General features: G+C 41.7%; 1 protein-coding gene across 2 annotated transcripts in view; it reads left to right on the plus strand.

Moving 5' to 3' along the window:
• mam (mastermind) overlaps positions 1-24,489 on the plus strand; it is a 313,135-nt gene that overhangs the window by 82,149 nt on the left and 206,497 nt on the right. The window contains exon 2 of one of the 2 annotated variants that reach the window (XM_067142572.2): positions 17,478-18,938. In XM_067142572.2, the coding sequence (XP_066998673.2) occupies positions 17,478-18,938 (1,461 nt within the window). The remainder of the gene's footprint in view (positions 1-17,477; positions 18,939-24,489) is intronic. The other variant, XM_067142573.2, reaches the window with a different exon arrangement.

Here is a 24,489-nt window from a genome sequence, read left to right on the forward strand (position 1 = left end):
GTTGATAAACGTTAATTAAATGATTCAGGAAAAAAGAGGCAAAATTAATAGATCACTTGAATCTTCAAAGAAAAACGCATGTTAAATTGTGAAACATTTGTTTTATTATTTACGGGGATTATTTTCATGAAGAAATTATCTAAGTAACTAATGGTAGCAATAACAGACCGATAACATTGCTTAGATATGTTTTTATGAAACTGATCCATATAAATAATAACATATATATTTCACAATTTAACATGTTTTTTCCTTTGAAAATTAAGTGATCCATTAATTTTGCCAGTTAGTGTATGCTGTTCCAGAAGAGAGAGAAATGTTTACTGTGCAAATAAGCGCCTGGTCTCCCGGGATACTAAATGAAGTTGAATTAAAGAGAAGGAAAGTTAATGGAGTGATCAACGGTGTTCTCCAACAAAGGAGGTCGAGCTGAGTGGCTCAGAGAGTTGACCGCAACTTGGCAGGTTCGATCGTGGCTTAGCCCTGTGGTATTTGAAGGTGCTCAGATACGTCAGCCTCGTGTCGGTAGATTTACTGGCGGGTAAAAGGTCTCCTGTGGGGCTAAATTCCGGCACCTCGGCGTCTCCGGAAACCGTAAAAAATTCATTCCGTACTATGAAGGGTTCACCTTGTGACTTCCCCTCTCGGAGAACAATCATCAAACGAGAAATGCAACCAAGCAAGCAAAGGGCCCCAATCTTTAAGTTGAGGACTTAAAGATAAAAATTTATAATCAAGCTTGGACGGACTCTTATCACAGGGGTGGGGTGATAGTGCACTAATCATTAAGTAGGAGAATTAAAAATTAAAAGGCTAATTAAGGCAGATTGATTAAAGTGAACTAGAAAAATACTATTTATTATATTTAATATAAATGACGACGGTTTAACGAGAACTGAATTAAAAATAGAAAATGAATTTAACAAAAAATTGAATGACTCTACTTCGCGAAAACTTGCAATATCTTTAACTCGCTTGCTCACCATGTAGTCTTGTTCTGCTGATCCTTGGAAAGCTTTCATCCTTGTAGCGGGAACATCATCGGTCGTCTTTGAGATCTCTTCATCTGCAGCTAAGTACCATTCCTGCCTTGCCAATTGCACCTCCCACTAATTGGAAAATGACTTCAAAACTAACACTCCCTATTATGCTCTATCCCATATATTGGAGATAAGCCCTATGTCATAGTTAGAAGAACCACCTTGGGTTATATGGAGAGGATACTCAATTAAGAATCCTTCCAACTTTACTGAAAATGTTCTCTGAAGTTTCATTTCTATCTAGATTAGAACTATCTATCGACTTAGACTGGTTCAAACCGGTCTTGTAGCCGTGCTGTACGTACTTCCTGATGAGAGTGGCTCTACACCCCTCATTCAGAATTTCTAAGTATCGAGACGAAGAATCAAGTAGAAGATCAATAAGAAAATCACGTAGAAGATCAAGTAGCGAATGAATACGTAGAAGATCAGAAGAGAGATCATAAGATCATAAGATGAAGCCACGAGCTCCAACACGCCCTTTTATAACCTTCTCTCGCGCTAATTACAGGTCGCTACACGTGGTCCAATCAGATGACACGTCTCTCCCCACTCCAGATATTAGAGTTGACGGGCCATAACCAAGATATCAACTGTTCTTCTATTCGTCCTTTCACTCAGTATCCATGGCAACATGACGCTCCTTTGAAAATATAGGCGGTGAACAGTTTGAATAATTCTGGTCGAAATACGCTAGCTTACGTTACCACGCTTGAACACGTGCTCGCTTTTCTCAGAACTTGATGTCTAAATTTGTCCTTCCTTCCTCCTCGGTGATGTGGCAAGATAGAGGAAATCTACTGCAAGTTAATTTTAACCGACTGTCGCAAGAATCTAAGTGAATATGAGGATATTCAGCCCTCGTTTACAAGTCGTAGTTACAAAGTAATGAAATGATAGTGAGCAAATGATTAAACATGAATTATAATACACTTACATATCAAGATAAATATCATGACGTTAAATTCCTTAATTAATTACACATAATAAAATTAACATAATTACACTGTAACGTCTGGAACGTTACATACGCCCCCATGAGTTCTTAACAAATATCACATGAGTTGAGAACTCACACACGTACTCCCACATTGACTTGAAATACCTCTATTACCTGCCCATAACGAGCGACATTATTTTCATACAATTAATTATATCTCTCTGTTTCCATATCTCGCTTAGACTGCTTACCATTGCGAATGTCTGTTATTTCAGTTCATCTTGAGGTTTAGACACTAAATTATGCCCAACATAAGCAACTTTCCATTTTTGTAAAAAAACAAGATTACCCTAGAGAATATAACATAATATATACAATTCAGATTACAAACTCTGCCGAGTGTCTATTTGTCCTTTTACTCCCCATCTTTCCGACATTCTTTGCTATATAGCAGTAACACGTTCTCTTCCAATCTTTTACATTAAAAAAATGGAAAACAAATGATACAAACAATTTACACTTTTATCACTCTTTCGAATGTTTCAACCTTACCTTGAAGCAGGATGTAATACACTTCACACAAATACACACGTAATTTAAGCTCACGGTAAAATTATTGCAAGTTAGAAATGCACATACGGGAAAATTAATTATTTGCCGTCGTCAGCTTTAATTAGCCTTCTGTAACATCTCAGAAAACAAATATATATATAAAATTTCATGGCCTCACATACGGAAAACAGATGATCTATCTTCAATGAACGAGCGTAAATCTACCGCCACACACAAAACATCTCCCTTGTTTACAAACACAACTAGGAAATACCACTACAATTGAGACGTAAACACATACCGCTCGTAGTCTGACATAACAGGTAGCAACTTCCCCGCGTTACTGACCTATATCTCACAATCCGGTTCAGCCACCTCACACGACAGGTATCTCCGTAAACTACTAATGTTATATGAACCATTCATTACGCTCTCGCCATCCGCTAACTTGTAAGCACAGGGTCCTAGTTTTCTATGTACTTTATAAGGGCCTTGATATAAAAGAAAAAATTTCTTTGTTACCTTATCCTCACTATTTGACAACATGGGAACTCTCACCAAAACCATATCACCTACTTCAAAGTTATCAAGTACCTTACGTTTCTGTTGCCTTCTACGTTTATCTCCAGATTTAATCAGGTTCTCCCGTGCCAGTCGGACGTAAAATTCAGCATTACGAGGTGGTTCCTCAGGCAAACCTAACACTCTCACTAGTTCATTCTGAGGCTTATAACCAAAATGAACTTGTGACGGCGTCAATCTCGTGCTTTCATGTTGAACTGCATTGATCCATGTCTCTATGCGGGATAAATGAGCCACCCAGGCTGTATGCTTATCGAACACTAAGCATCTAAACATGCGAGATAACTCTTTCATAACGCGCTCACACATATTACCCTGAGGGTATCTAATGGATGAATGAACCTGTGTAATACCTAGCTCTCTAATTATGGACTTCCATTTTCTCGAAATAAACTGCGGTCCACTGTCTGATAATATTCTAAGAGGAGTACCTAATTCAGGGATATACTTCTCTTTGATTATACGACTACAAGATTTTCCAGTGGCTTTTCTCATACCGTATAATCTGACCAATTTCGAGAAGGCATCAATAATGACTAAAATATATTGGAAGCCGAACTGTCCCTTAACCACAGGTCCAAATAAATCAGTACACACCAAGTCACCAGGTCTTTCTGAGATTACTGCCTGACGAGGTCCTTCTAAATAGCGGTTAGGAACTTTGCTACGCTGACACAGATCGCAAGTGGAAAGAATTTTTCTTATATCTCTTCCCATCTTGTACCATATAAAATTCTGTCGGATCTCATACAGAACTTTATTAGCTCCAAAATGTCCTAATTCCTTGTGGATAAACCAAATCAATTCCACACGTAGCGCTTTGGGTACACAAATCCCCCAGAGATCCTCGCCACATTTCCTGGCTAGAAACCCGTTAACCAGTTTGTACGTGTGCCTACCATGCGACACAGTGAGCTGCTCTCCTCCCTGAAGTACAGACAAAGGTTCCCGACATTCTTCGTCTACCGACTGTTCAACCAATAGGTTACGTAGTCTATTTAGAGCAGTTTCATTTTCCTTAGACAGACATGTACATATAATAATGCCCTCACGTGGCTCTAGAAGGCTACCTTCTTCGCACAACTTCGGATCACGTGACAATAAATCAGCAAGGACATTATTCTTTCCCTTAATGTGAGTTACCTTAAAATCATACTCTTGTAGGGCGAGTATCCATCTACTAACTCTGTTAGATGATAATTTACACTTGGATACAAAAGAAAGAGCATGATGATCCGTCCTAATTTCAAATTCGGTACCTAAAACATACATCCTAAATTTACTGAGGGAGTATACGATAGCTAGGAATTCAAGTTCCGTTATAGTATAACGCTTTTCAGCAGCACTTAATCCTCTGGAAGCTAAAGACACAATCCCTAAATTACCATCATCATCTACTTGACATAATGCACCAGCGATACCACAGTGAGATGCGTCCGTCAGCAACACATACTTCCTATCGGGCATGGGGTATCTCAAAACAACCGCCTGCCTGAATCCTTCTTTTAATTTTAGGAAAGCTCTATCATGATCTTGTGTCCATTCCCACTTACTGCCAGCTTTCAATAGTTCTCTAAATGGCTCTAGTAAGTTACCAAATCTCACTACAAATCGTCTGAAAAAATTACATACACCAATATACGATCTGAGCTCCTTAATATTTCTAGGTGTCGTAGTATTCAATATTTTTTCAATTCTTGTGCTCTCAGGCGTCACTCCCATTGCCGATACACGGTGCCCCAAAAAAGTCACCTCTCGTCTACTGAAAACACATTTGTCAAGTTTCAGAGTAAAACCAGCATACTCTAATTTAGAAAAACCCTCTCCAAGTGGTCCAAGTGCTCTTCAAAGGTACTAGATCCTATAACCAAATCATCGATATAAATAGTAGCATAATCTCCAGTATCATCTCCCAAGGCAATACTAAGTGCGCGAATAAGAGCTGCCGAACTCGTACGGGTCCCAAAAGGAACACGCCTAAATTGGTACAAACTATGCTTATAGCTGAAAGCAGTAAGAGGCCTGTCTTCTGATCTCAAAGGTATCTGCCAAAAACTACTCCTAAGATCTAACGTAGAAAACCAACTCTTACCCTGAAAATTCTGTATCAACTCTTCAATGGTTTGTGATCTCAACTGATCAGCACCAATACGTCTGTTCATCTCCCTGCCATCAATACACAAACGTATTGATCCATCAAACTTAGGCACGACAATTAAGGGATTAACATATTGACTGTTTGATAATTCAATCACATCGTCTGCTAACATAGCTTGAATTTGATCCTCTACGGCTTTTGCATATTTGTGTGGTATCGGATACCGCGGTCCGCTGAATGGAGTCTTATCCAGCACAGAAAAAGAATGTTCATACAGATGGGTAACACCAGGTTTCTCGGAGAAAATCTCCACGTGTTCACATAACACTTCAAATAACTTGTCCTTCTGGATTTCATTTAACTCATTTCTACTTACGGCTTCTTTCAAGCCACATATTTTATCCTCATGAATCCACAACTGGCACAACTTCAGGCCCTCACTAGCCTCTTCATTTACTTTAGAAACCTCTCTCATTCTCCACACTGTACTAACTTCCGTTTTCCTCTGAATTTCCTCCTCAAACTTGACCTTGATATCCTCATTATTCCACCTCAAATTTAGCACTAGATCATTGTAATTTAACTGAGCCAATTTTAACGTTAACCAGTCAGATCCCAAGATAAGATCAAATATCAAATGCGGAATTACCAAACATATCTGAACGCTAATAAAATTATTAATACAGATCGGGACAACTACTTGTTTACAAATTTGCTTAGACCTCTTTCCAACAGCCGTAATGATGAAAGTAGACTTAACAGGCATTTCCTCCAACTGAATACCCTGTTTCACTAATGACTCATACCACTGAGAACTAATACATGATATTTGGCTACCAGAATCAATCAAAACTTTAACCCACGCCCCCCAGACTTTCAATTTAACAACGGGATTGACTACTTTATTACTTGAATCTCCATTATTCTGCTCGGGTTCATACAACAAATCGTTTCTAACATCTAGGTCATATGGTAACACTTTCATGGCAAGACACTTCGCTACCTTCGTACTAGGCTGGAATTCTGACCTAACATTACAGCCTCTAGTTAGTTTAAAGGTTCCCTTTGTGTATTGACGTTGGACTCATTAGTACATTGCTCTGGCCTCCGTTGGGAATTTCCTGTCCTATATTCCGGTACTCCGCTCCTGCTGTTCTGCTGAGTTCTGAACTGATTGCGAGCTTCGTGATTCTGTGTACTACCGTTATGTCTCATTCCGTTGTGATGACTAAAGTTCTGAATATTCTCCGTTCTACTCCTAAGGTTACCTAAAGCATCAAAACTGCCTAGTAGGTTCTCCATCTCCTGAATAGTTCCAACTTTTTGCATGCAGGCCGCTTCTCTCACCCTGTCCGGAAAATGTCTCAAAAGTAGTCTTACTACATCAGACCCTTCGGTTATACCATCTAAGTTCTGACAAATCATGACATGTGCCAGAAAGTACTCGGTCATAGTGACTCCTTCATGCTGTTTGTACCTCCCAAATACCACCCTTTCTCTCTCCCGAGCTTGTATCGCTTCATTCCAGAATTTCTCTCTAAACTTATTTCTGAATTCTTTCAGGTTCGTCATCGTCTGCCTATATACCATGAACCAAGACCGAGTTTCTCCTACAAAAGCATGGTCAATATTTTCCATAACGTCTTCCCAGTCCATAGACCCTTCCTCTAGACGCTTTTCAAACCGTTTTTCTATCATCTTAAGGAAATCTAGCGGGTTCGTTTGTTTCCATTAAATTTAGGTAGTTCAATTTCCCTAATGTAGCTATTTCCTAGACATTGCCTTCCCGTGAAAACCTGTTTATCCTTTGCCACCTGTTTTAACTTATTTTCTGCTTTCTCCATCCGGCATTCTACATCTCTGTCTCTCCTATCAATTTCTCTCTCCAAATTAACCTGCTTCTCTTTCAATGTCCTAATTTCAATCTTATTCTCTTCAGCTATCGCAAACCTTTCTTCACTTGCCCGGGTCTCATCTTCTATTCTAAGCTTTACCGTATCAATCTCTTGTTGTACGTGGTCTTTAAATATCCGTATTTCCCCTCTTTGAGTCTCAACTCTCTTATCAATACTAGTGACCTGCCTCATTACTTCCTCCCTAGTAGAGTTGTTTTCCTTCCCCATTAATTCCAGGAATTCACTTCTCTGTTCCGCAAACTTTTCTTCTACCTTTTTCCCTTGCCGTACATATTCACTTTCCTGGTCCTCTAATCGCTTATTAAAATGTTCATTTTTTACCACCAGATCGCGTAACTGCCTACTGTGTTCGTCCATTCTCCGATTCGCTTCCTCCTTATTTTCCCTCATATCCCTGCTTAATTCAGCTTTAGTTTGTTCTAACTGTTCTTTCAGTTCAGATTTAGTTTGTTCTAATTCACCTTTAAGCTCAGATTTAGTTTGTTCTACATCTGTTTTAATTTGTTCCAATTCACTTTTTATTTCAGTTTTACTGTCCTCTATCTTACTTAACATTAACTGCATCATTCCCATTAATTGATCATTATTATTACTTTCATTGTTTGTGTTTACTTCCGCTTCGCCCCCCATCCTACTATCATCTGACTCCATACTGACTTCTTTCTGCTTGCCTTCACTCTCCATACTACTTACACTTCTATCTTCAATTTCCTCTACTAGACTACACAACTCTTCCTCTGAACTCAATACGTTATTGCCTTTTATCGCCCGTCCACTGCGCAACATCCTCTCCTCTTTCGTCTGATCAGCCATGACCCTTCCCACAATCAAACACTCTTAATGAAACGTGGATATCCAAATTTTGCCCATAATACGAATTCTGATATTGTTACTGTCATTAACTGCTCCGTACTTAATGATTTTCTCGCCACACGTTGGAGCGGCATTTATGTGACTTCCCCTCTCGGAGAACAATCATCAAACGAGAAATGCAACCAAGCAAGCAAAGGGCGCCAATCTTTAAGTTGAGGACTTAAAGATAAAAATTTATAATCAAGCTTGGACGGACTCTTATCACAGGGGTGGGGTGATAGTGCACTAATCATTAAGTAGGAGAATTAAAAATTAAAAGGCTAATTAAGGCAGATTGATTAAAGTGAACTAGAAAAATACTATTTATTATATTTAATATAAATGACGACGGTTTAACGAGAACTGAATTAAAAATAGAAAATGAATTTAACAAAAAATTGAATGACTCTACTTCGCGAAAACTTGCAATATCTTTAACTCGCTTGCTCACCATGTAGTCTTGTTCTGCTGATCCTTGGAAAGCTTCCATCCTTGTAGCGGGAACATCATCGGTCGTCTTTGAGATCTCTTCATCTGCATTGGAAAATGACTTCAAAACTAACACTCCCTATTATGCTCTATCCCATATATTGGAGATAAGCCCTATGTCATAGTTAGAAGAACCACCTTGGGTTATATGGAGAGGATACTCAATTAAGAATCCTTCCAACTTTACTGAAAATGTTCTCTGAAGTTTCATTTCTATCTAGATTAAAACTATCTATCGACTTAGACTGGTTCAAACCGGTCTTGTAGCCGTGCTGTACGTACTTCCTGATGAGAGTGGCTCTACACCCCTCATTCAGAATTTCTAAGTATCGAGACGAAGAATCAAGTAGAAGATCAATAAGAAAATCACGTAGAAGATCAAGTAGCGAATGAATACGTAGAAGATCAGAAGAGAGATCATAAGATCATAAGATGAAGCCACGAGCTCCAACACGCCCTTTTATAACCTTCTCTCGCGCTAATTACAGGTCGCTACACGTGGTCCAATCAGATGACACGTCTCTCCCCACTCCAGATATTAGAGTTGACGGGCCATAACCAAGATATCAACTGTTCTTCTATTCGTCCTTTCACTCAGTATCCATGGCAACATGACGCTCCTTTGAAAATATAGGCGGTGAACAGTTTGAATAATTCTGGTCGAAATACGCTAGCTTACGTTACCACGCTTGAACACGTGCTCGCTTTTCTCAGAACTTGATGTCTAAATTTGTCCTTCCTTCCTCCTCGGTGATGTGGCAAGATAGAGGAAATCTACTGCAAGTTAATTTTAACCGACTGTCGCAAGAATCTAAGTGAATATGAGGATATTCAGCCCTCGTTTACAAGTCGTAGTTACAAAGTAATGAAATGATAGTGAGCAAATGATTAAACATGAATTATAATACACTTACATATCAAGATAAATATCATGACGTTAAATTCCTTAATTAATTACACATAATAAAATTAACATAATTACACTGTAACGTCTGGAACGTTACAACCTGGAGGGTTACGCCTTCTCTCAGACCAATATTCATTTTAGGTGCGCAGTAGGTAAGGAGGTAACGGCCGTGGCCTATAAAAGCATCTGTACCGACATTTGCCGTAGTGCAGGAGAATGGAAAACTTTTCTGAGGACAGCCGACGGTGGGAACCAACCCGTCCGCCTCCCGAATAGAGAGCTGTATGGCTGGCAAAACTAGCCGCTGTTGAGCCGAAGCTCAGTCACGACTGATCAGTTTCTTTGATTGTGCGTTATTGGAGTCTCTGCGAAACTACCGGTAATAAAAGGTAGTGTTAAATGGTATGTTTCTGCTGGGTTTAATTTTTCGAACTAATCTTGTAATGTGCAGTCTATTGTTGTGTAGTGCAGTGTAGGGTGTGATAGCGAATGTTTTCGCAAAAGTAAGTACCGCTGTACGAATGTGCTTAGGCTGCGTTTTTCTTGAGTCTGCTCTGCCGATGACATTTGCGAAAGGCAGAGGTAATATACTCTGTATGGTACGCATGATATAAGCGGAGCATACTGTATATTTAGAGGTATGATTTTTTCGCATTAATTTATGTTCGATTTCGCGGAAAGGAAACAATTTTTCGCGTTATTTCGCGAAAAAGAGCTGACCCCATCACTTCGATTTCGCTTTAATCCTTCCCTAAAGTTATTCATAAAAAGTTTACTTCGTGAGCTTTGTGAATTATTTATGTGAAAAATAGATAAAAAGAAGCAATATTGATAATCATTCCTTATTCCTTATGTAATGTCGATTAGAACTATTAGCCCTAATCAAACGTAACAAAGTACCCTTTCGCCCTACATGGCCATAGCTTTCAGCCTGTATGGTCATACCATTAAGGGATTTTATAGAATAACAATACGAAGAGATACTTCCGTCGAAATGAGAAATCTTATCCTGTCTTCTGTTTCTCTTCACTCACGTGATATTGTGTTACAATTTCATGATCGTTATTTTCCACGAATTTCGCTGCATTTTCGCGCTTATCGCAAAATAAGTAAATTCCGCTGTAAACTGGCCTTGTCGCTTTAATTCGCCGTAATTCGCGAAGAAAAATCACTAAACCGAACCATATGATTCGTTAAGATATTTCAAAATCGCTTCAGAATATTTTTTCTCGCGTTTATCATTAATATGAAAAAATCATGCGTCTATGTATATGGTATTTTGCATTCATTTATGAAGTCTTTGACAGGCTTCACCAAGTCATCTGCCGTTCCAATTCGGCCAATGAATGTGAACTTCTCGAAATATAAATTAATGTTCCCGTGATTTGGATTCCACGTACAACTGATGGTCCGTGACTTCAATTACAAACCTAACGCTCTATTAATCTATCGCAGCGCGCTTGCTTTCCTCGTCATTCGTTTGCTTACTGTGCCCATCCCTGTCCTGGTGCAGGAAGTTCAGCCAACAATCCCATATCATTTCGAGGAAAACTTATTTTTACAATTTTGTTCATTCCTAGGAACTTTGTGTAGTAGTTTTCAGGCACAGCTGCAGTGAGTGGCCGGAGTACAGTAGTTACATGTTGTAGGAAGAACAGGAACATAACTGGCAGTAGTGCGTGCTCTAGATACATAGTAATATTTGTGAGGGAAAGTGTCTCTTAGTGCAGGTGCAAGCGGCCTTGCAAGCCAGAACGTCCCTCTCTTGACTAATTGCTGTCACATTCCTTTCATTTGCTCAAGGACGTCGTCTGGTCTGTTTTCAAATATTTTCACGTTCGGCGAGCTTCAATGAGCCTCGTAGTCAAAGATTACGTTCAGTTGTATCACTTATGTTTTGTAAAGCGTGCATAGTTGTTACACTCACTGCAGAGATTAGGGAGAGAGATATATTAAAGAAAGAATTAATCGTCCGTCCTCTAATGAGGGTAACCATTCGGATCGGAATACACTCAAGGTTACAGTTTCAATATAATTTTAAAACATCAAAAAGTGGAAATTTATAATTGGTAATGCTGTTGTTGTCTTTTTTTTCCAGGCGATGGGCGAGGAATGTTAATCACGTTCCTAAATATAGATGGGGATGGACGATTTGTAGAGTCACTCAGAATCTGTATTACTACTTTTTTCTATTCCGTTGAATGGAACTTGCGCATTTTGAAGTAAAGTCGATCGATGTCGGAGTAGGTAGGGTGCCTCTTGCTCGCAATAGCAGGCCCCTTACAATCCACCGATCGATAGGTATTTTGTACTTTGCTGACAGATAAGACAAGCACGAGCCTGATTCGAGTCTCTTTCAAAGCAAATGGGGGATCTAACACCATTGCTTTACTGTCCTTTCTGTTGATAGCTCTCCGATTAGTCATCCGTAGAGATGTAGTGAACCTCCTGTTGTGAGAATACAGTAGTGCATTTACTTATATATCACCTCTTTCCCAAATTTGGGAGGTAATGGAGTAAAAGTAATCATATTACTTGTAACGAACACTTTTTAAAAGTAATTTTACTTGTAATCGATAGGCAATGGGCAACCGATATCACAAACTGTAATTGATATACACTAGAACCTCGTTTATCCGGATTAAGTGGCACCGGAACTGATCTGGATTATCGGAAATCTGGATAATCCGGAAAACTAAAAAAACAAATACAGTACACGTTATATATTAACATGATTTGTACAGTAATACCTTTCTTCAATTGTACAAAAAAATATAAGAGCACTTTTCTTACATTTACGGCTCTGTTTTATGCACTAGAATAATGTGTAAGCCTTTTCTGTTTTTTACATTTGTACAAAGTATAGCGTTTGCGCGCAGCACGATCACGAAGACGTTTTACTAACATCGGTTCTCCCGGTGTGGTTTCAGTCTGGGATTCTAAATAGGCCATCCGTTTGTCCAGCTGCATTGTTGAATCTCAATGAGTCATTGTCTCTTCTGATGGAGCGCCGCTTTCATCTTCGAATTCACCATCACTCTCGTCATCACCTGCTGAGGAACAAGAGGCAATAATTTATTCATCTGCCGTTATGCCGTAGCCCGAATTACAGTAATTTTTCAACCAGTCGTTTACGTCGTTCACGTCTACGTCCTAGCATCCGGGAATGCGTGCAAATGTGTCAAGGAACGCGGAAGAGTCCACGGTTTCCAATTCTCAATTCCAGGGACGGTACCTTTGATAAACCGTGGCCGACTTACTTCCAATTGTTGTCCTTAACTGTCCTTCGCGGAAAATACTTTCAAGAAGAATCGACCACGTAAAAGAAATACTATACAAGTAAAAATAAATGTTTATTATTTTCGATCCGGATAAACCGGAGATCTGGATTAATGTGGTTCGGATAAACGAGGTGCTTGTGTACATCATATCGAGAGTTTCGCAACACTGGACGCCCTGCATCGCGAGGCGTCACGCTAAGGTGTAAAGCCAAAGGTATGATCCGATAGTGTAGGCTTCGGCCTACAAAGTGGCCACGGCTGGTCCTTGGTCCGACAGCTCTGCACTCCGACCGATCAGCCGAGCAGAGGATGGATGGCGCGGCTCTACCGTGGCTCTACGCCTCTGCATTCGGGAGACGGAGAGAGGCTGGTCCCCACCGTCGGCTGTCCTGAGAATGGTTTCCCGTGGTGTTCCGTTCTCCTGCACTAAGGCGAATGCTGGGGCAATTCCTAGTATAGGCCACGGCCGCCAACCCCCTAACCTTTTCCGAACATCTCCTTCACCGTATCACATTTCCCTGGCCTGATTGACGGTCTTACCGTCTAGGACGCCCTCCGCCCCCTTCAGACACGGAATTAACCCTTTACTGCATACTGTTGCCCTCAGGCAACATACAACTTTTCACCTGTATAAATGGACAAATATTGTAGACAGAGGTAGTTTTACGGCACACCTTCAACTGTACAATCAATTAAACACATATCCCAGTGATGCCTTGTTTTTTTTTTACATAACATAAGACAAAACAGCCCTACAACCAAAGGTACTCCTGCCACCCCGTCAACATCCACGCGAACCAACCACCGTTTATTTTACGTGGGCCCTCCCCATCACATTACCACAGGCTTCAGGAGTACCTCTGGCTCAACCTCAAAGACATTACCGACCTACGGTTCTGCAAGCTGTACTTGCGCCTTGCAGTACGTACCCATGGCCAGTAGGTAGTAATGTTCGGTCTTTGAATGTTAAAAGCTTAGCGTAAAATCGTGAAAATTCGTATATATATTTCCATTCTCCTGCACTAAGGCGAATGCTGGGGCAATTCCTAGTATAGGCCACGGCCGCCAACCCCCTAACCTTTTCCGAACATCTCCTTCACCGTATCACATTTCCCTGGTCTGATTGACGGTCTTACTATCTTCAACTATGGCAATCCACATCACATATGAGTGTTAAGCTATTAGCCCCAGTTAAGAATTGCCGGTACATCTAATACACTGAACGTATGTTGAACATTAAAGCTTGAAATTTTCTTCACCAAACGAAAACAAAAAATAATTCATGCAGTAAAGGGTTAAAACGTTTAGTAGCAGCAGCGAACGCCTTCATTTACTCGCAGCTTGTTGTCACTACTGGTTGAGATTTAGAAAATCGTGTACTACAACTTTGTGTTGTCGATAATGGCACCGGAGTAAACATGTGATGTAGAAGCAGTTAAGAAATTTCGATTCCCCTATTTGAATGAACATTTTGAATTAACTGGGCCTCAGCATAGTGAGAACATGCGCGTGAAATGCAAATTTGTTTGGGAGTTATCATTTACAAAGCTTCAAGGTGTTTAGCTGCACTTAGGTGGAAATTTTTCAACATCTCCATTCGTGAGTGATATCAGGAGGTCGAGGCGGTCGTGGAACGATGGCGAGCTATGCTAGAAGAAGATAGATTAAGAATAAGTCCCAAGAAGACTAACTTCCCTCAGCCCGCGAAAGCAGCCCCCCTCCCCCAACAACTGTCTTCCTTGCTGGAGATCCATTGATGAAGACCGACAAGTTCAGATATTTTGGATAAGTCATCACAGCTGATGGTAATATCGACGTAGATGTCGAGCACCGCATCAGTGTTATTTGGACGAAATAGCGATCTCTTAACTGGTGTTCTGTGTGATAAGCGGATGCCTCTCACATTGAAGAGCGAAGTGTGCAAAACCACTATCCGGGCTACCCTCATGTACTGTATGTCTCCGAATGTTGGACAAGACAGGTCACAGGGATGCGAATGTTGCGATGGTAGATGGGCGTCCCTCTGCATGACAAAGTGCGCATTGAGCATGTACGAGGATCTTTTAAATGTGTGCCACTCAAGCTTGCTCGTGTACATCATTTTAAGCTATCTCTCCATCGAAAGCTCGGAACACACCGCTTAGTCGAGCTGTTCGTCGCCTTATCCCCAGTCTAAAGTTTGCAACATGTTCCTAACACTAGTGCTTTGTCGGAAATTATCCAGAACAAATCGTGCTTCTGTCCTTTGTATCTTTTCCAGTTCTCGCATTAAGAAATCGTCTTGAAGGTCCCATACACTGAAACCCTACTGCAACCCCTAAATACCCTCATAACCCACGCACACCATATCTAAAAGATGTACCAAAATATGAGAAGTTCGATTTCCAACCCTTCATATCTGAGACATTTGTACTGTTCGAGCTATCATAATGCAGATATTCGTGAATTTAAATTTCTGTTCCTATGTCCATCAACCACGAGCGTTGGTGAGGTAGAGATATTGTTCAGTCGTCATAATGACGAACTAACTGGCGATGGTGGTCCAAAGCTGCGAGGTCCCTATTGATTTAAAAAGATCATGATAATGGCACTACTGCTCCAGTTACAAAAACTAACTCGTCAACGACGAAGAAAGCTAATTAATAATGCAAATGCAAATTCGTGTCCTCATCCCGAGGTGGTGCAGCTCTTTTCAGGCACACCCCCTATGGAGGTGAGCTGCACGTACCATTTAAACCACATACCAGCCCTCCTGCCATTCTTAAATTTCTGGCAGTACCGGGAATCGAACCCAGGCCTCTGAGGGCGGCAGCTAATAACACTAACCGTTACGCTACAGAGGGGAAAAATTAATAATAATAATAATAATAATAATAATAATAATAATAATAATAATAATAATAATAATAATAATTGTTCAATAGTTAGAGGTTTTGTCCCGCTGAAGTCTTTCAACAAGCTGAAAACCAACGACACTGAGTTACTGCATTCAAACACTTTCGAATGCCGCTGACCTCGCTGGGTTCGAACCCGGTACGTTTGGAGCAGAATTGTATTAACTTGCCAGCTATGTACTGATGTCGGTTGCGACTGCTGTAGGCACGTTTTTTAGGCTCTGGGAGCTGACTTGGCGAAGAATTCGCGAGAAACGAAAAATGTGCTCATGAATAGAAATGAACTACGCGCACGCAACAAAGGTTAGTCGGAGAGCAATTTCACTTACTGTCCACATACCAGGTATCTTACAATTCTGACAGATCTTCTTGTTAATTCTCGTTTGTCTTTGGTTTTTCTTTTTCAACCAAATTTGCATTGGTTCTAGTAATATAAGTGGATATTTCTCGGATACATTTTCAAAGATTTCTTATGGCTACGTTTCGTGAAGCATGTCTTTAAATTCGAACGGACAGCAAACTGTTAGTTATTCGTGTCTGCACTTTTTCTAACAATGGAGTGTAGCTTATCTCCAGCGAAGTGTGAACATTCACCCTTTCACTAGAGTGGGAACGTTTGTTTTGTGTACCTAACACGGGTGATCATGATTCTTGTGATATTTTCATTTCAATATCGTAACTTTCCCCTGTACAAACATCAGAACTAGAGTAACAGTTTTAATTGTGCTATCATTCTCACAGGCGACGATGTTAAGATCTATTATTCCTGCTACGTTTGGGGCGCAGGAAAAGACCAACGATTTTTATTCATGACAAAAATACAGAACTGTTTTGGTGATGATCAGCTCATTTTGACCATTCTTGGACTTACGATATCAATACTTGGAGCAGTCGAAATGTATGTTATTTTGGTATATAGAGTGGGTGCGATGTAACTCCCTAGCTTTAAATGTCCATAAGTATTTTGTTAACGAATATATTCACACAGAACAAGTAGTGGTCGGTTCTCAGGACCATGAGAATGTGTGCACCACATTAAAATTCCACATATACTCCTGCGTTGTCGACCAAACGACGTAAACGTAGAGGAATGTCATCAATTAACTTCTGCCGTATATTCGGAGGTACATTTCATGGGACAACTCTGAATCTCTCTTCTAATTCGTTCAGAGTGCGTGGCTTTGTTCGGTACACTTCTTCTTTGGCCCACCCCCACGAAAAGAAGTCTCAAGCAGTGAGGTCGGGACTTCTAGCAGACTGTTCGTCTGGTCCTCGCCGTCCTGGCCAACGTGCTGGAAAGTGTTCATCCAGTCAGTCATGAACGAATAAGGCAAAAAGGTATGTTCCGTCTTTCTTAACAGTGTGACTTATTTTTGTGCGGTTGGGCCAAACAAGAAGTGGACCGAACAAAACCATCCACTCTGGACGAATTAGAGGAGGGAATCAGAGTTGTCTTCGGTAATGTACCTCAGATTTTCCTGCAAAAGTCAATTGATGACATTTCTATATGTTTACGTTGTTTGGTCGACAACGCAGGAGCATATGTGGAATTCCCATGGCCCTGAAAACCGACCACAACTTGTTCCGTGTGAAAATATTTTTTAACAAAAACTGAATGGACATTTAGAACTAGGGAGCTACATCGCACCCACCCTATATGTATGTGCAATTTTGTGGGATGCTGCAGGTGACATACATTTTTCCTTTTTGTATTTATATTCATTTCTTGATTTTCCACTACTTGATTATTTTTATATTTGCCTACTTGCGGTACTTGGACATCAATTTTTAACATGTGCACTGCCTGACATTCTCTGTTCCCTCACCTGCTGTTCTTATTTCCCTATGATCCTTATTCCTTATAATGCTCGGGTCTCAGATGCTAATGGAATTACTAAAATAGACTTTTCTCTCCTTTGTTTGCAGCAGCAAAAATTTCTGAAACGTACGGCCGAAGAGCTGGAACCTCCTGGTGGATCTGCTGACGCTTATGAGCCGCCTCCGAAGATCCAGTGCACTGGCCCTGGCGGAGCCCCGGGCCAAGCGCCCCCACCGCCGGCGGGCCAGAGTCAGCCGCCACCAACCTCTTCGGAGAATCTCACCAAGTTCTCGGTGGAGATCGTACAACAGTTGGAGTTCACGACGTCGGCGGCCAACTCCCAGCCGCAGCAGATCTCCACCAACGTGACGGTGAAAGCGCTCACCAATACCTCGGTGAAGAGCGATGTGTCCTCGCCCAAATCCGGACCTGGCACCCCTGCCTCGCGCCCCCAGAACCTCGACATCGGCAATCTGGTGGAGTGTAAGCAGGAGCCAGACAGTGAGTTTGTGGACCTGGAACAGTGCGCCGCGGCGCTCGAGAAGGACGCTGCAGCTAACGGCACGGGCTTCCCCGGCCTCTCTGATCTCATCGGCGACGACACCAACGACGAGATTATCACCTCGGACGCCTTTAAGGATCTCATTTCCGAAATCTCAGACTTTGGTTTGTTGAAGGATCTTGATTTTGAAGATAAAAGTGTGGACGGTTTCACGAATAACAATAGTAGTAGCGCTAACTCGTGTGGTGTAGGTGGTGGCCAGTTGAAGGCTGAGGACGACAAAGACGTGCATCATCAGCATCAGAACTTAATGGACGTAGTGGGCAAGGCGCCGCACAGTAACAATAACAACAACAGCCCGAGCCCCTTGCTGGCGGGGAACCCCCAGTTCTCGCCTCAGTCCGTGTACGACCAGTCACTGTCCAAGTCGCGCATGGCCCCCTACTCAGGGCTGGACTTCAGCAAAGCGGAACTTAGTCCTGCAGCGCAAACGCTTAAGCAGATGGCCGAGCAGCATCAGCACAAGACTCAGTTAGGAATGGGCTTCAACCCTACGGGCGGGGTCCGTAATGTGCGTTCGCCGTACGGAGAGTTTCAATTTCCAGCCACGGGGACTGATTACCTGGGTAGCCCGGGGTCTGTGGGGACAGGTGGTGGTGGTGCCCCTTCTTACCTAAACAAACAGACAGGAGTGAACACAGGGACTCAAGCGGAGATGATTAAACAGGAGGTGATGTTCAGCGCCACGCAGAGCGCGGCTTTCGGGACCGGTGGGGGGATGGACATTCAGAAACAGAGGCCAGTGATGCAGCAGCAAACCCCCCAGCCCGGCCAGCAGCAGAGCGCCCAGGGAAAGCTCGGGAACTACAGTACACCCAAACAGCAATACTCCCCGTACGGCAGTCCTAACCACGGCAGTCCTCAGTACCTACCAAGAGGGCCGGCTCCAGGAGGCCCCTTCGGCAGCAACACACCTCCTAGGCCACCCTCTTGCCCCGGCGCCGCCTCCTTGCAGATCAACCAGGCGCAGCAGATGCAGATCAACCAGCCTGGTCAGCAGATACAGGTAAGCCGCATGTTCAGGAAATCCATGAAACTATGTCTTCATTGTTGTCTTTCCATCTCATTTTACTTATTTTTGCTGCTTCTAGTTTTCCAACTCTCGCTGCCGTACACTGCGCCCCTAACATACAGGGTGTATCAGAAATATACCGACAGAAAAATCAGGGGTGCTCTTCGTGTTAAGTTAAGAATGATGGCACAATCGGATTGGCGGAGAAATAATTTTTTTTCGTTCTGGGCGCGCGATTCAAATTGACGAACTCGCGGGTATGTCAGAGCACAAGTCGCTGCCGTGTTTCAGGGAAGAGAAGGGGAGGGAGGGAAAGTGAGGTGTATGTTGGAGACTCGTAGGACTATGCACAAGTTTCCTCGTTCAACTCGCACAGGATTGCCCTTGTTTCTTACAGACAATATCCACAGTTCGTTTATTAAACAGCCGTAACTGCACACACAGTAATTAAGGCACACTTGTCAGCCAAGGAGTGCACCAGATCGTTTCTCCTCTCGTCTGTTGGTCAGAGTAACGTTCTTTATTATTTGACATGCACGAAGAAACAAGGCTGCCGCCCCACGATTGTGTATTCCTTCACTCACAACATTGTAAATGGAATGAAATACTGAACGAAGGAAACAATACGTCCAGCGGTTTGATTATAGTAGATGATCACAATGCCCCCCTCCTACTTCGATGTACAGTTCACAACCGTGTAGCAGTGAAATTGGGCTCTGTTCAGGTTGTATTGCGCATTACGCATTACTTTTGTCTCCCACTTCCCACTTCTCCTCCCTTCTCTTCCCTCCGCTGAAATGGAAATGGCGTATGGCTTTTAGTGCCGGGAGTGTCCGAGGACAAGTTCGGCTTGCCAGATGCAGCTCTTTTGATTTGACTCCCATAGGTGACCTGGGCCTCGTGATGAGGATGAAATGATGATGAAGACCCCTGTGACCAAAGACAGCACGCTAACCATTTAGCCACGGAGCCGGACTTTCCCTCCTCTGATGCTCAGCAACAGGCAGCGGCTACTTTTCTGGCATCGCAAATACGGCATGTTCGTCAATTTTAATCGCTCGCCCAGAAGTAAAAAAAGCAATCTCATTTTCTCGATAAGAAACATTTTCTCCGCCAATCCCATCGCACCACCATTCTTAACATAACACAAGGAGCATCCCGGACTTCTTTGTCGGTATAGTGATGGTACAGTCTGTATACCTGAGCAAGTCATTTCTTTATTCAAACGTCTTCTTGTTAATTTGTAGACTACTTGTTGAAAACTTTCTTGGCTAGCATGATGACTGTGTATTCTTTACAACCTGTTCTATTTACACATTAGAAAGAAGGGGAGATAAGCTCCAATCCAGCGTCATACTTCCTTCCTCGACTCTTATCACTCGAGGCCTGATTTTCGTACAGATTGTAGATAAAGCCTCTTTCTGTGCACTTCATTGCGCACCTTCATAATGTCTCAGTACATTCATTGTTTACAATTATTGACCTCGACGTCTACCAGTGCTTGCCGGTAGAGTAGTTATTCTTCACCTGATACCAGTTTGCTCGCACTAGGCCCTATTACTTCTGTAAATAATTTGGATCAAAACAATAATTTGTGAGGTACCTAAGTGCTGGTGCGAAAGGAAATAGAGACCGCCACTGCATAGGCATGACAACTTCAATAAATAAAAACTTCCTATAAAATTATATTGCTCTTGGTTTCCTTAGCTAGGATTAGAGTTCCGTTTGCTGTTGCCAGAATGACAGCCAAGCAGATCACTGCTTCACTCTAATGTACGCTGAGTGCGATATCAATCTTTAAAATGCTGTATTTGTGCCACCGAGAGGCAACATTTTCCTCTTTTAAAAATCTGATACCTCGGCCAGGATCGAACCTTTGAAGTTAGAATGATGAGTGGGTTCGTACCCCTGATTTCCTAAGGAGCTATTACTGTGGTTAAATTCTGCGAAAGTTCTTTTCCCCTTCTTCCTGCATCACCTCGTCAACTAACTAGCACTTTTTAAATATAAATATATAGACTTTAATTTACTTATATTTTCTTATTTTTCTCTTGTTTTCTTATTATTTTCTATTTGAGGACGACACACATAGCCAGTCCCCGAGCCAGTGGAAACAACCAATTAAGGTTAAAATCCCCGCCCCGGCCGAGAATCGGGGAACATTGTAGTCCTAATGCTGGAACAGGGTGACCACGTCTGGTCAGCGCTTCGGCTATACACTATCACTGAAATATTCGCTGATAAAGACGAGTATATGCTGACAGTTGTGGCTGGTGAGGGTAAGCAGGTGTTTTGTGGTGAAATCGGACTCCTGAAAGCAAAATCTCCCTTGACAGTCTTCGTAATCAAACATAATATGGTGATAGAACTAGTCTAAAATCTGTTTTACACCATCAGTTTTATCGTCAAATTCAAGACTTCACAAGAATTTTCAATATTTGCACATTTACTTGTCAAATCGCTTGCAGTACTTGAGAAGTCGTGAGAAGTCTTCAAAAGTCTCGATAGTGAATTAGAACATGTTGTAATCGATCACAGATTTGTCAAGTCTTTGACAGAATTGACCAATGCAGTTCGAGCAGTAATGATGCACGCTAGGATGCTAGGCATGCTGGGATTGCTGCACATAAAAACAACAAAAATTGGTTCGTCTTCATGGCCGTGGGATGTTGTGCGTGTGTTCATTGCTGAGTATGAGACACATCCCTGTCTCTATGACTTGGGCCCCATGAAAATCCACAGCCTGTTTCCAGTCATTCGACCGGGTCAGGATGGAATGAATGCAGCCTCTACCTAGCGGCGAGGATAGGAATTGTGCCGGCTACCGAAGCCTGTCGCACTCCTCTGGGGTAATGATTAATGAATGACGAAATGAAATGATACTGGGAAGTGTTGCTGGAATAAAATATGACAGGGAAAACCGGAGTACCCGGAGAAAAACCTGTCCCGCCTCTGCTTTGTCCAGCACAAATCTCACATGGAGCGACCGGGATTCGAACCACGGAACACAGCGGTGAGAGGCCGGCGCGCTGCCGCCTGAGCCACGGAGGCTCTTTGGTCCCCATACGGTAGCAAAATAAAATTTAGAAAAACGGCAGCATACAAGAAGATTACAAGAGAATTATCTCAAGGAAGTGGACAAGTTTTTTGTTTATTATCGTACGGTAACCAATGTTTTTCGTTTTATATTTTGGTGGAAATCGGGGTTATTTTTTAAGCATTTGGCGTTTCTTAGAATTTCGCGTTATTTTAAATCATGTTATTATCATAATTTGGACTTTAAAGGTACTTTTTCATGTAAATAAATTATTGAAGAATAATATGTAGTTTTATTTAAAGACACACATTTCTATCATTCAATTATCACTGACGAAGGCATAATATGAAAGAAAAATACATATTTTTGTTCTGTCAAAGGAGAATATTGTCACTTTCCTGTTGCAACGCAAGTCGCTCAAAAACTCCTGAGTAGCAAGAAGAGAAACGTTCACAGTCAACATTAGCACATGGTTACCACACTGATTGCAGAGTTCTGCCACTAAACTCAGGATGACCGTCAAGCAAACTAATCAGAACGTTCACAATATTTATTTTTCCATCTCGCAATTCGATTGGTTTGTTCTTGAAGTTTACTGTACCCTTTTGTGATCACTGAATCATTCTCATTTTTAAAGAATGGAATAGACTTCACTTTTTCCACTAGTGCTGAATCGACATTTCTGTCAGTGATGAATACTAGACTAAACACTTTTGCATATAAAATTTATTAAGTTGACATATTCGCGTTATTGTCTCATTTCGTATTATTTCGCGAAATAAATCTGTCCAATTTTCGAATTGTTTACAACGTTATGTATAAGTAACTGTCTCCCAGGCATTTTAGGGAATATAGTTTAAAAGTCGGTGTTATCGCAAACTCGAAAAACGCAGGTCCCTAACTATAAGGAAACTCTGTCAGAAATATGCGGTTTATAATGATCTTAGCATATTATTTGTACTATTATTACTGTGGAATTCCTAATATGTTTTCATGTTCTAAAATATGAATTTCTGTTGCATTGCTATAATTTTTATTAAGTCCGACTCGTTGGCTGAACGGTCAGCGTACTGGCCTTCGGTTCAGAGGGTCCCTGGTTCGATTCCCGGCCGGGTTAACCTTAATTGGTTAATTCCAACGGCACGGCGGCTGGGTGTATGTGTTGTCTTCATCATCATTTCGTCCTCATCACGACGAGCAGGTCGACAGCGGGCATCAAATAGAAAGACCTGCACCTGGCGAGCCGAACCCGTCCTCGGATATCCTGGCACTAAAAGCCATACGACATTTCATTTCATTTTTATTAAGTTCATGTGAGCAATATAACGTAAAATCTGCAAATGATGCAAAAATTCTGTTGAAGATGTCCAGCTCCATGGCTAAATGATTAGCGTGCTGGCCTTTGGTCACAGGGGCCCCTTTTAACCATCATTGGTTAATTTCTCTAGCACGGGGGCTGGGTGAATGTGTTGTATTCATCATCATTTCATCCGCATCACGTCGCGCAGGTCGCCTGTGGGTTTCAAATCAAAAGACCTGCACCTGGCGAGCCGAAGCCGTCCTGGGATCTCCCGGCACTAAAAAGCCATACGCCATTTCATTTTTTTTGTTGAAGATAACCTCGTTAATCTTTTTCCCATGCTATATTTCGCGTTTCTCTTCTTTTTAAGAATATATCCCACTGTTGGTCCAAGAACTAAAACTACTGCTTGCCTTTCCTCCCTTTTAAAACAAAATGCCTAAACCTTGCCAAATCTTTTCAAATCTTGTCAAACCTTCAATAATGTTGAACAATCTTTGACGAGATTTGACAGTTTTTGTCTTGTTGAAGTATTGAATTGAATGAAAAATTTGATGGTGTACAACATGTTATGTATTTTACAATAACAATACTTCTCATAAATTCATATGTGTTTGCTTTTTGCAACAAAACACAGAACACTGTGACCTGAGATGGGACGCGTGTTAGTATATTTACATTTGTACTGTACAGTATGTGTTTGTGTTTGTCCTCGACACAGTCAGTCTCACGGAGTTGCACAGATCGACGACCGTTAATCCCGTATGCTGCCAGCACTTGGACGTTTTCATAACAGAAAAGAAAAGCTCTGGCATGCAAAGATGGATACGAACATTGAAAGAACTTTACCAGCTTTCCGGTTTGCTGTTGAAAATTATTCTGTAAGAATCGTACAAATTTCTGGATTGTAGAGATGTATCCTTGAGCCTTATTTTGCGCTCAAGAAATGTCAGTTTAACCTGGAAATAACGGGGAATATATTCAGCCGAAAGAGAGCAAGGTCTGATAAATAATTCGAAGATTAGTCTTCAGCGCTTTAAATTCTTGAATCTTACCACTATTCAGCCCTGAGGTCTGCAGATTGTGTGGTGACGGATGGTCAGCCCAACGAAAACTCTCGGCCGTTATTCTTGGCTTTCTGGACCATTTCCGCCATCTCACCATCAGATAGCTTCTCAATTGTAATCAAGTAGGGCTGAGTGCACCTC

Source organism: Anabrus simplex, chromosome 3 (genome assembly GCF_040414725.1).
Source record: "Anabrus simplex isolate iqAnaSimp1 chromosome 3, ASM4041472v1, whole genome shotgun sequence".
Taxonomy (NCBI): domain Eukaryota; kingdom Metazoa; phylum Arthropoda; class Insecta; order Orthoptera; family Tettigoniidae; genus Anabrus; species Anabrus simplex.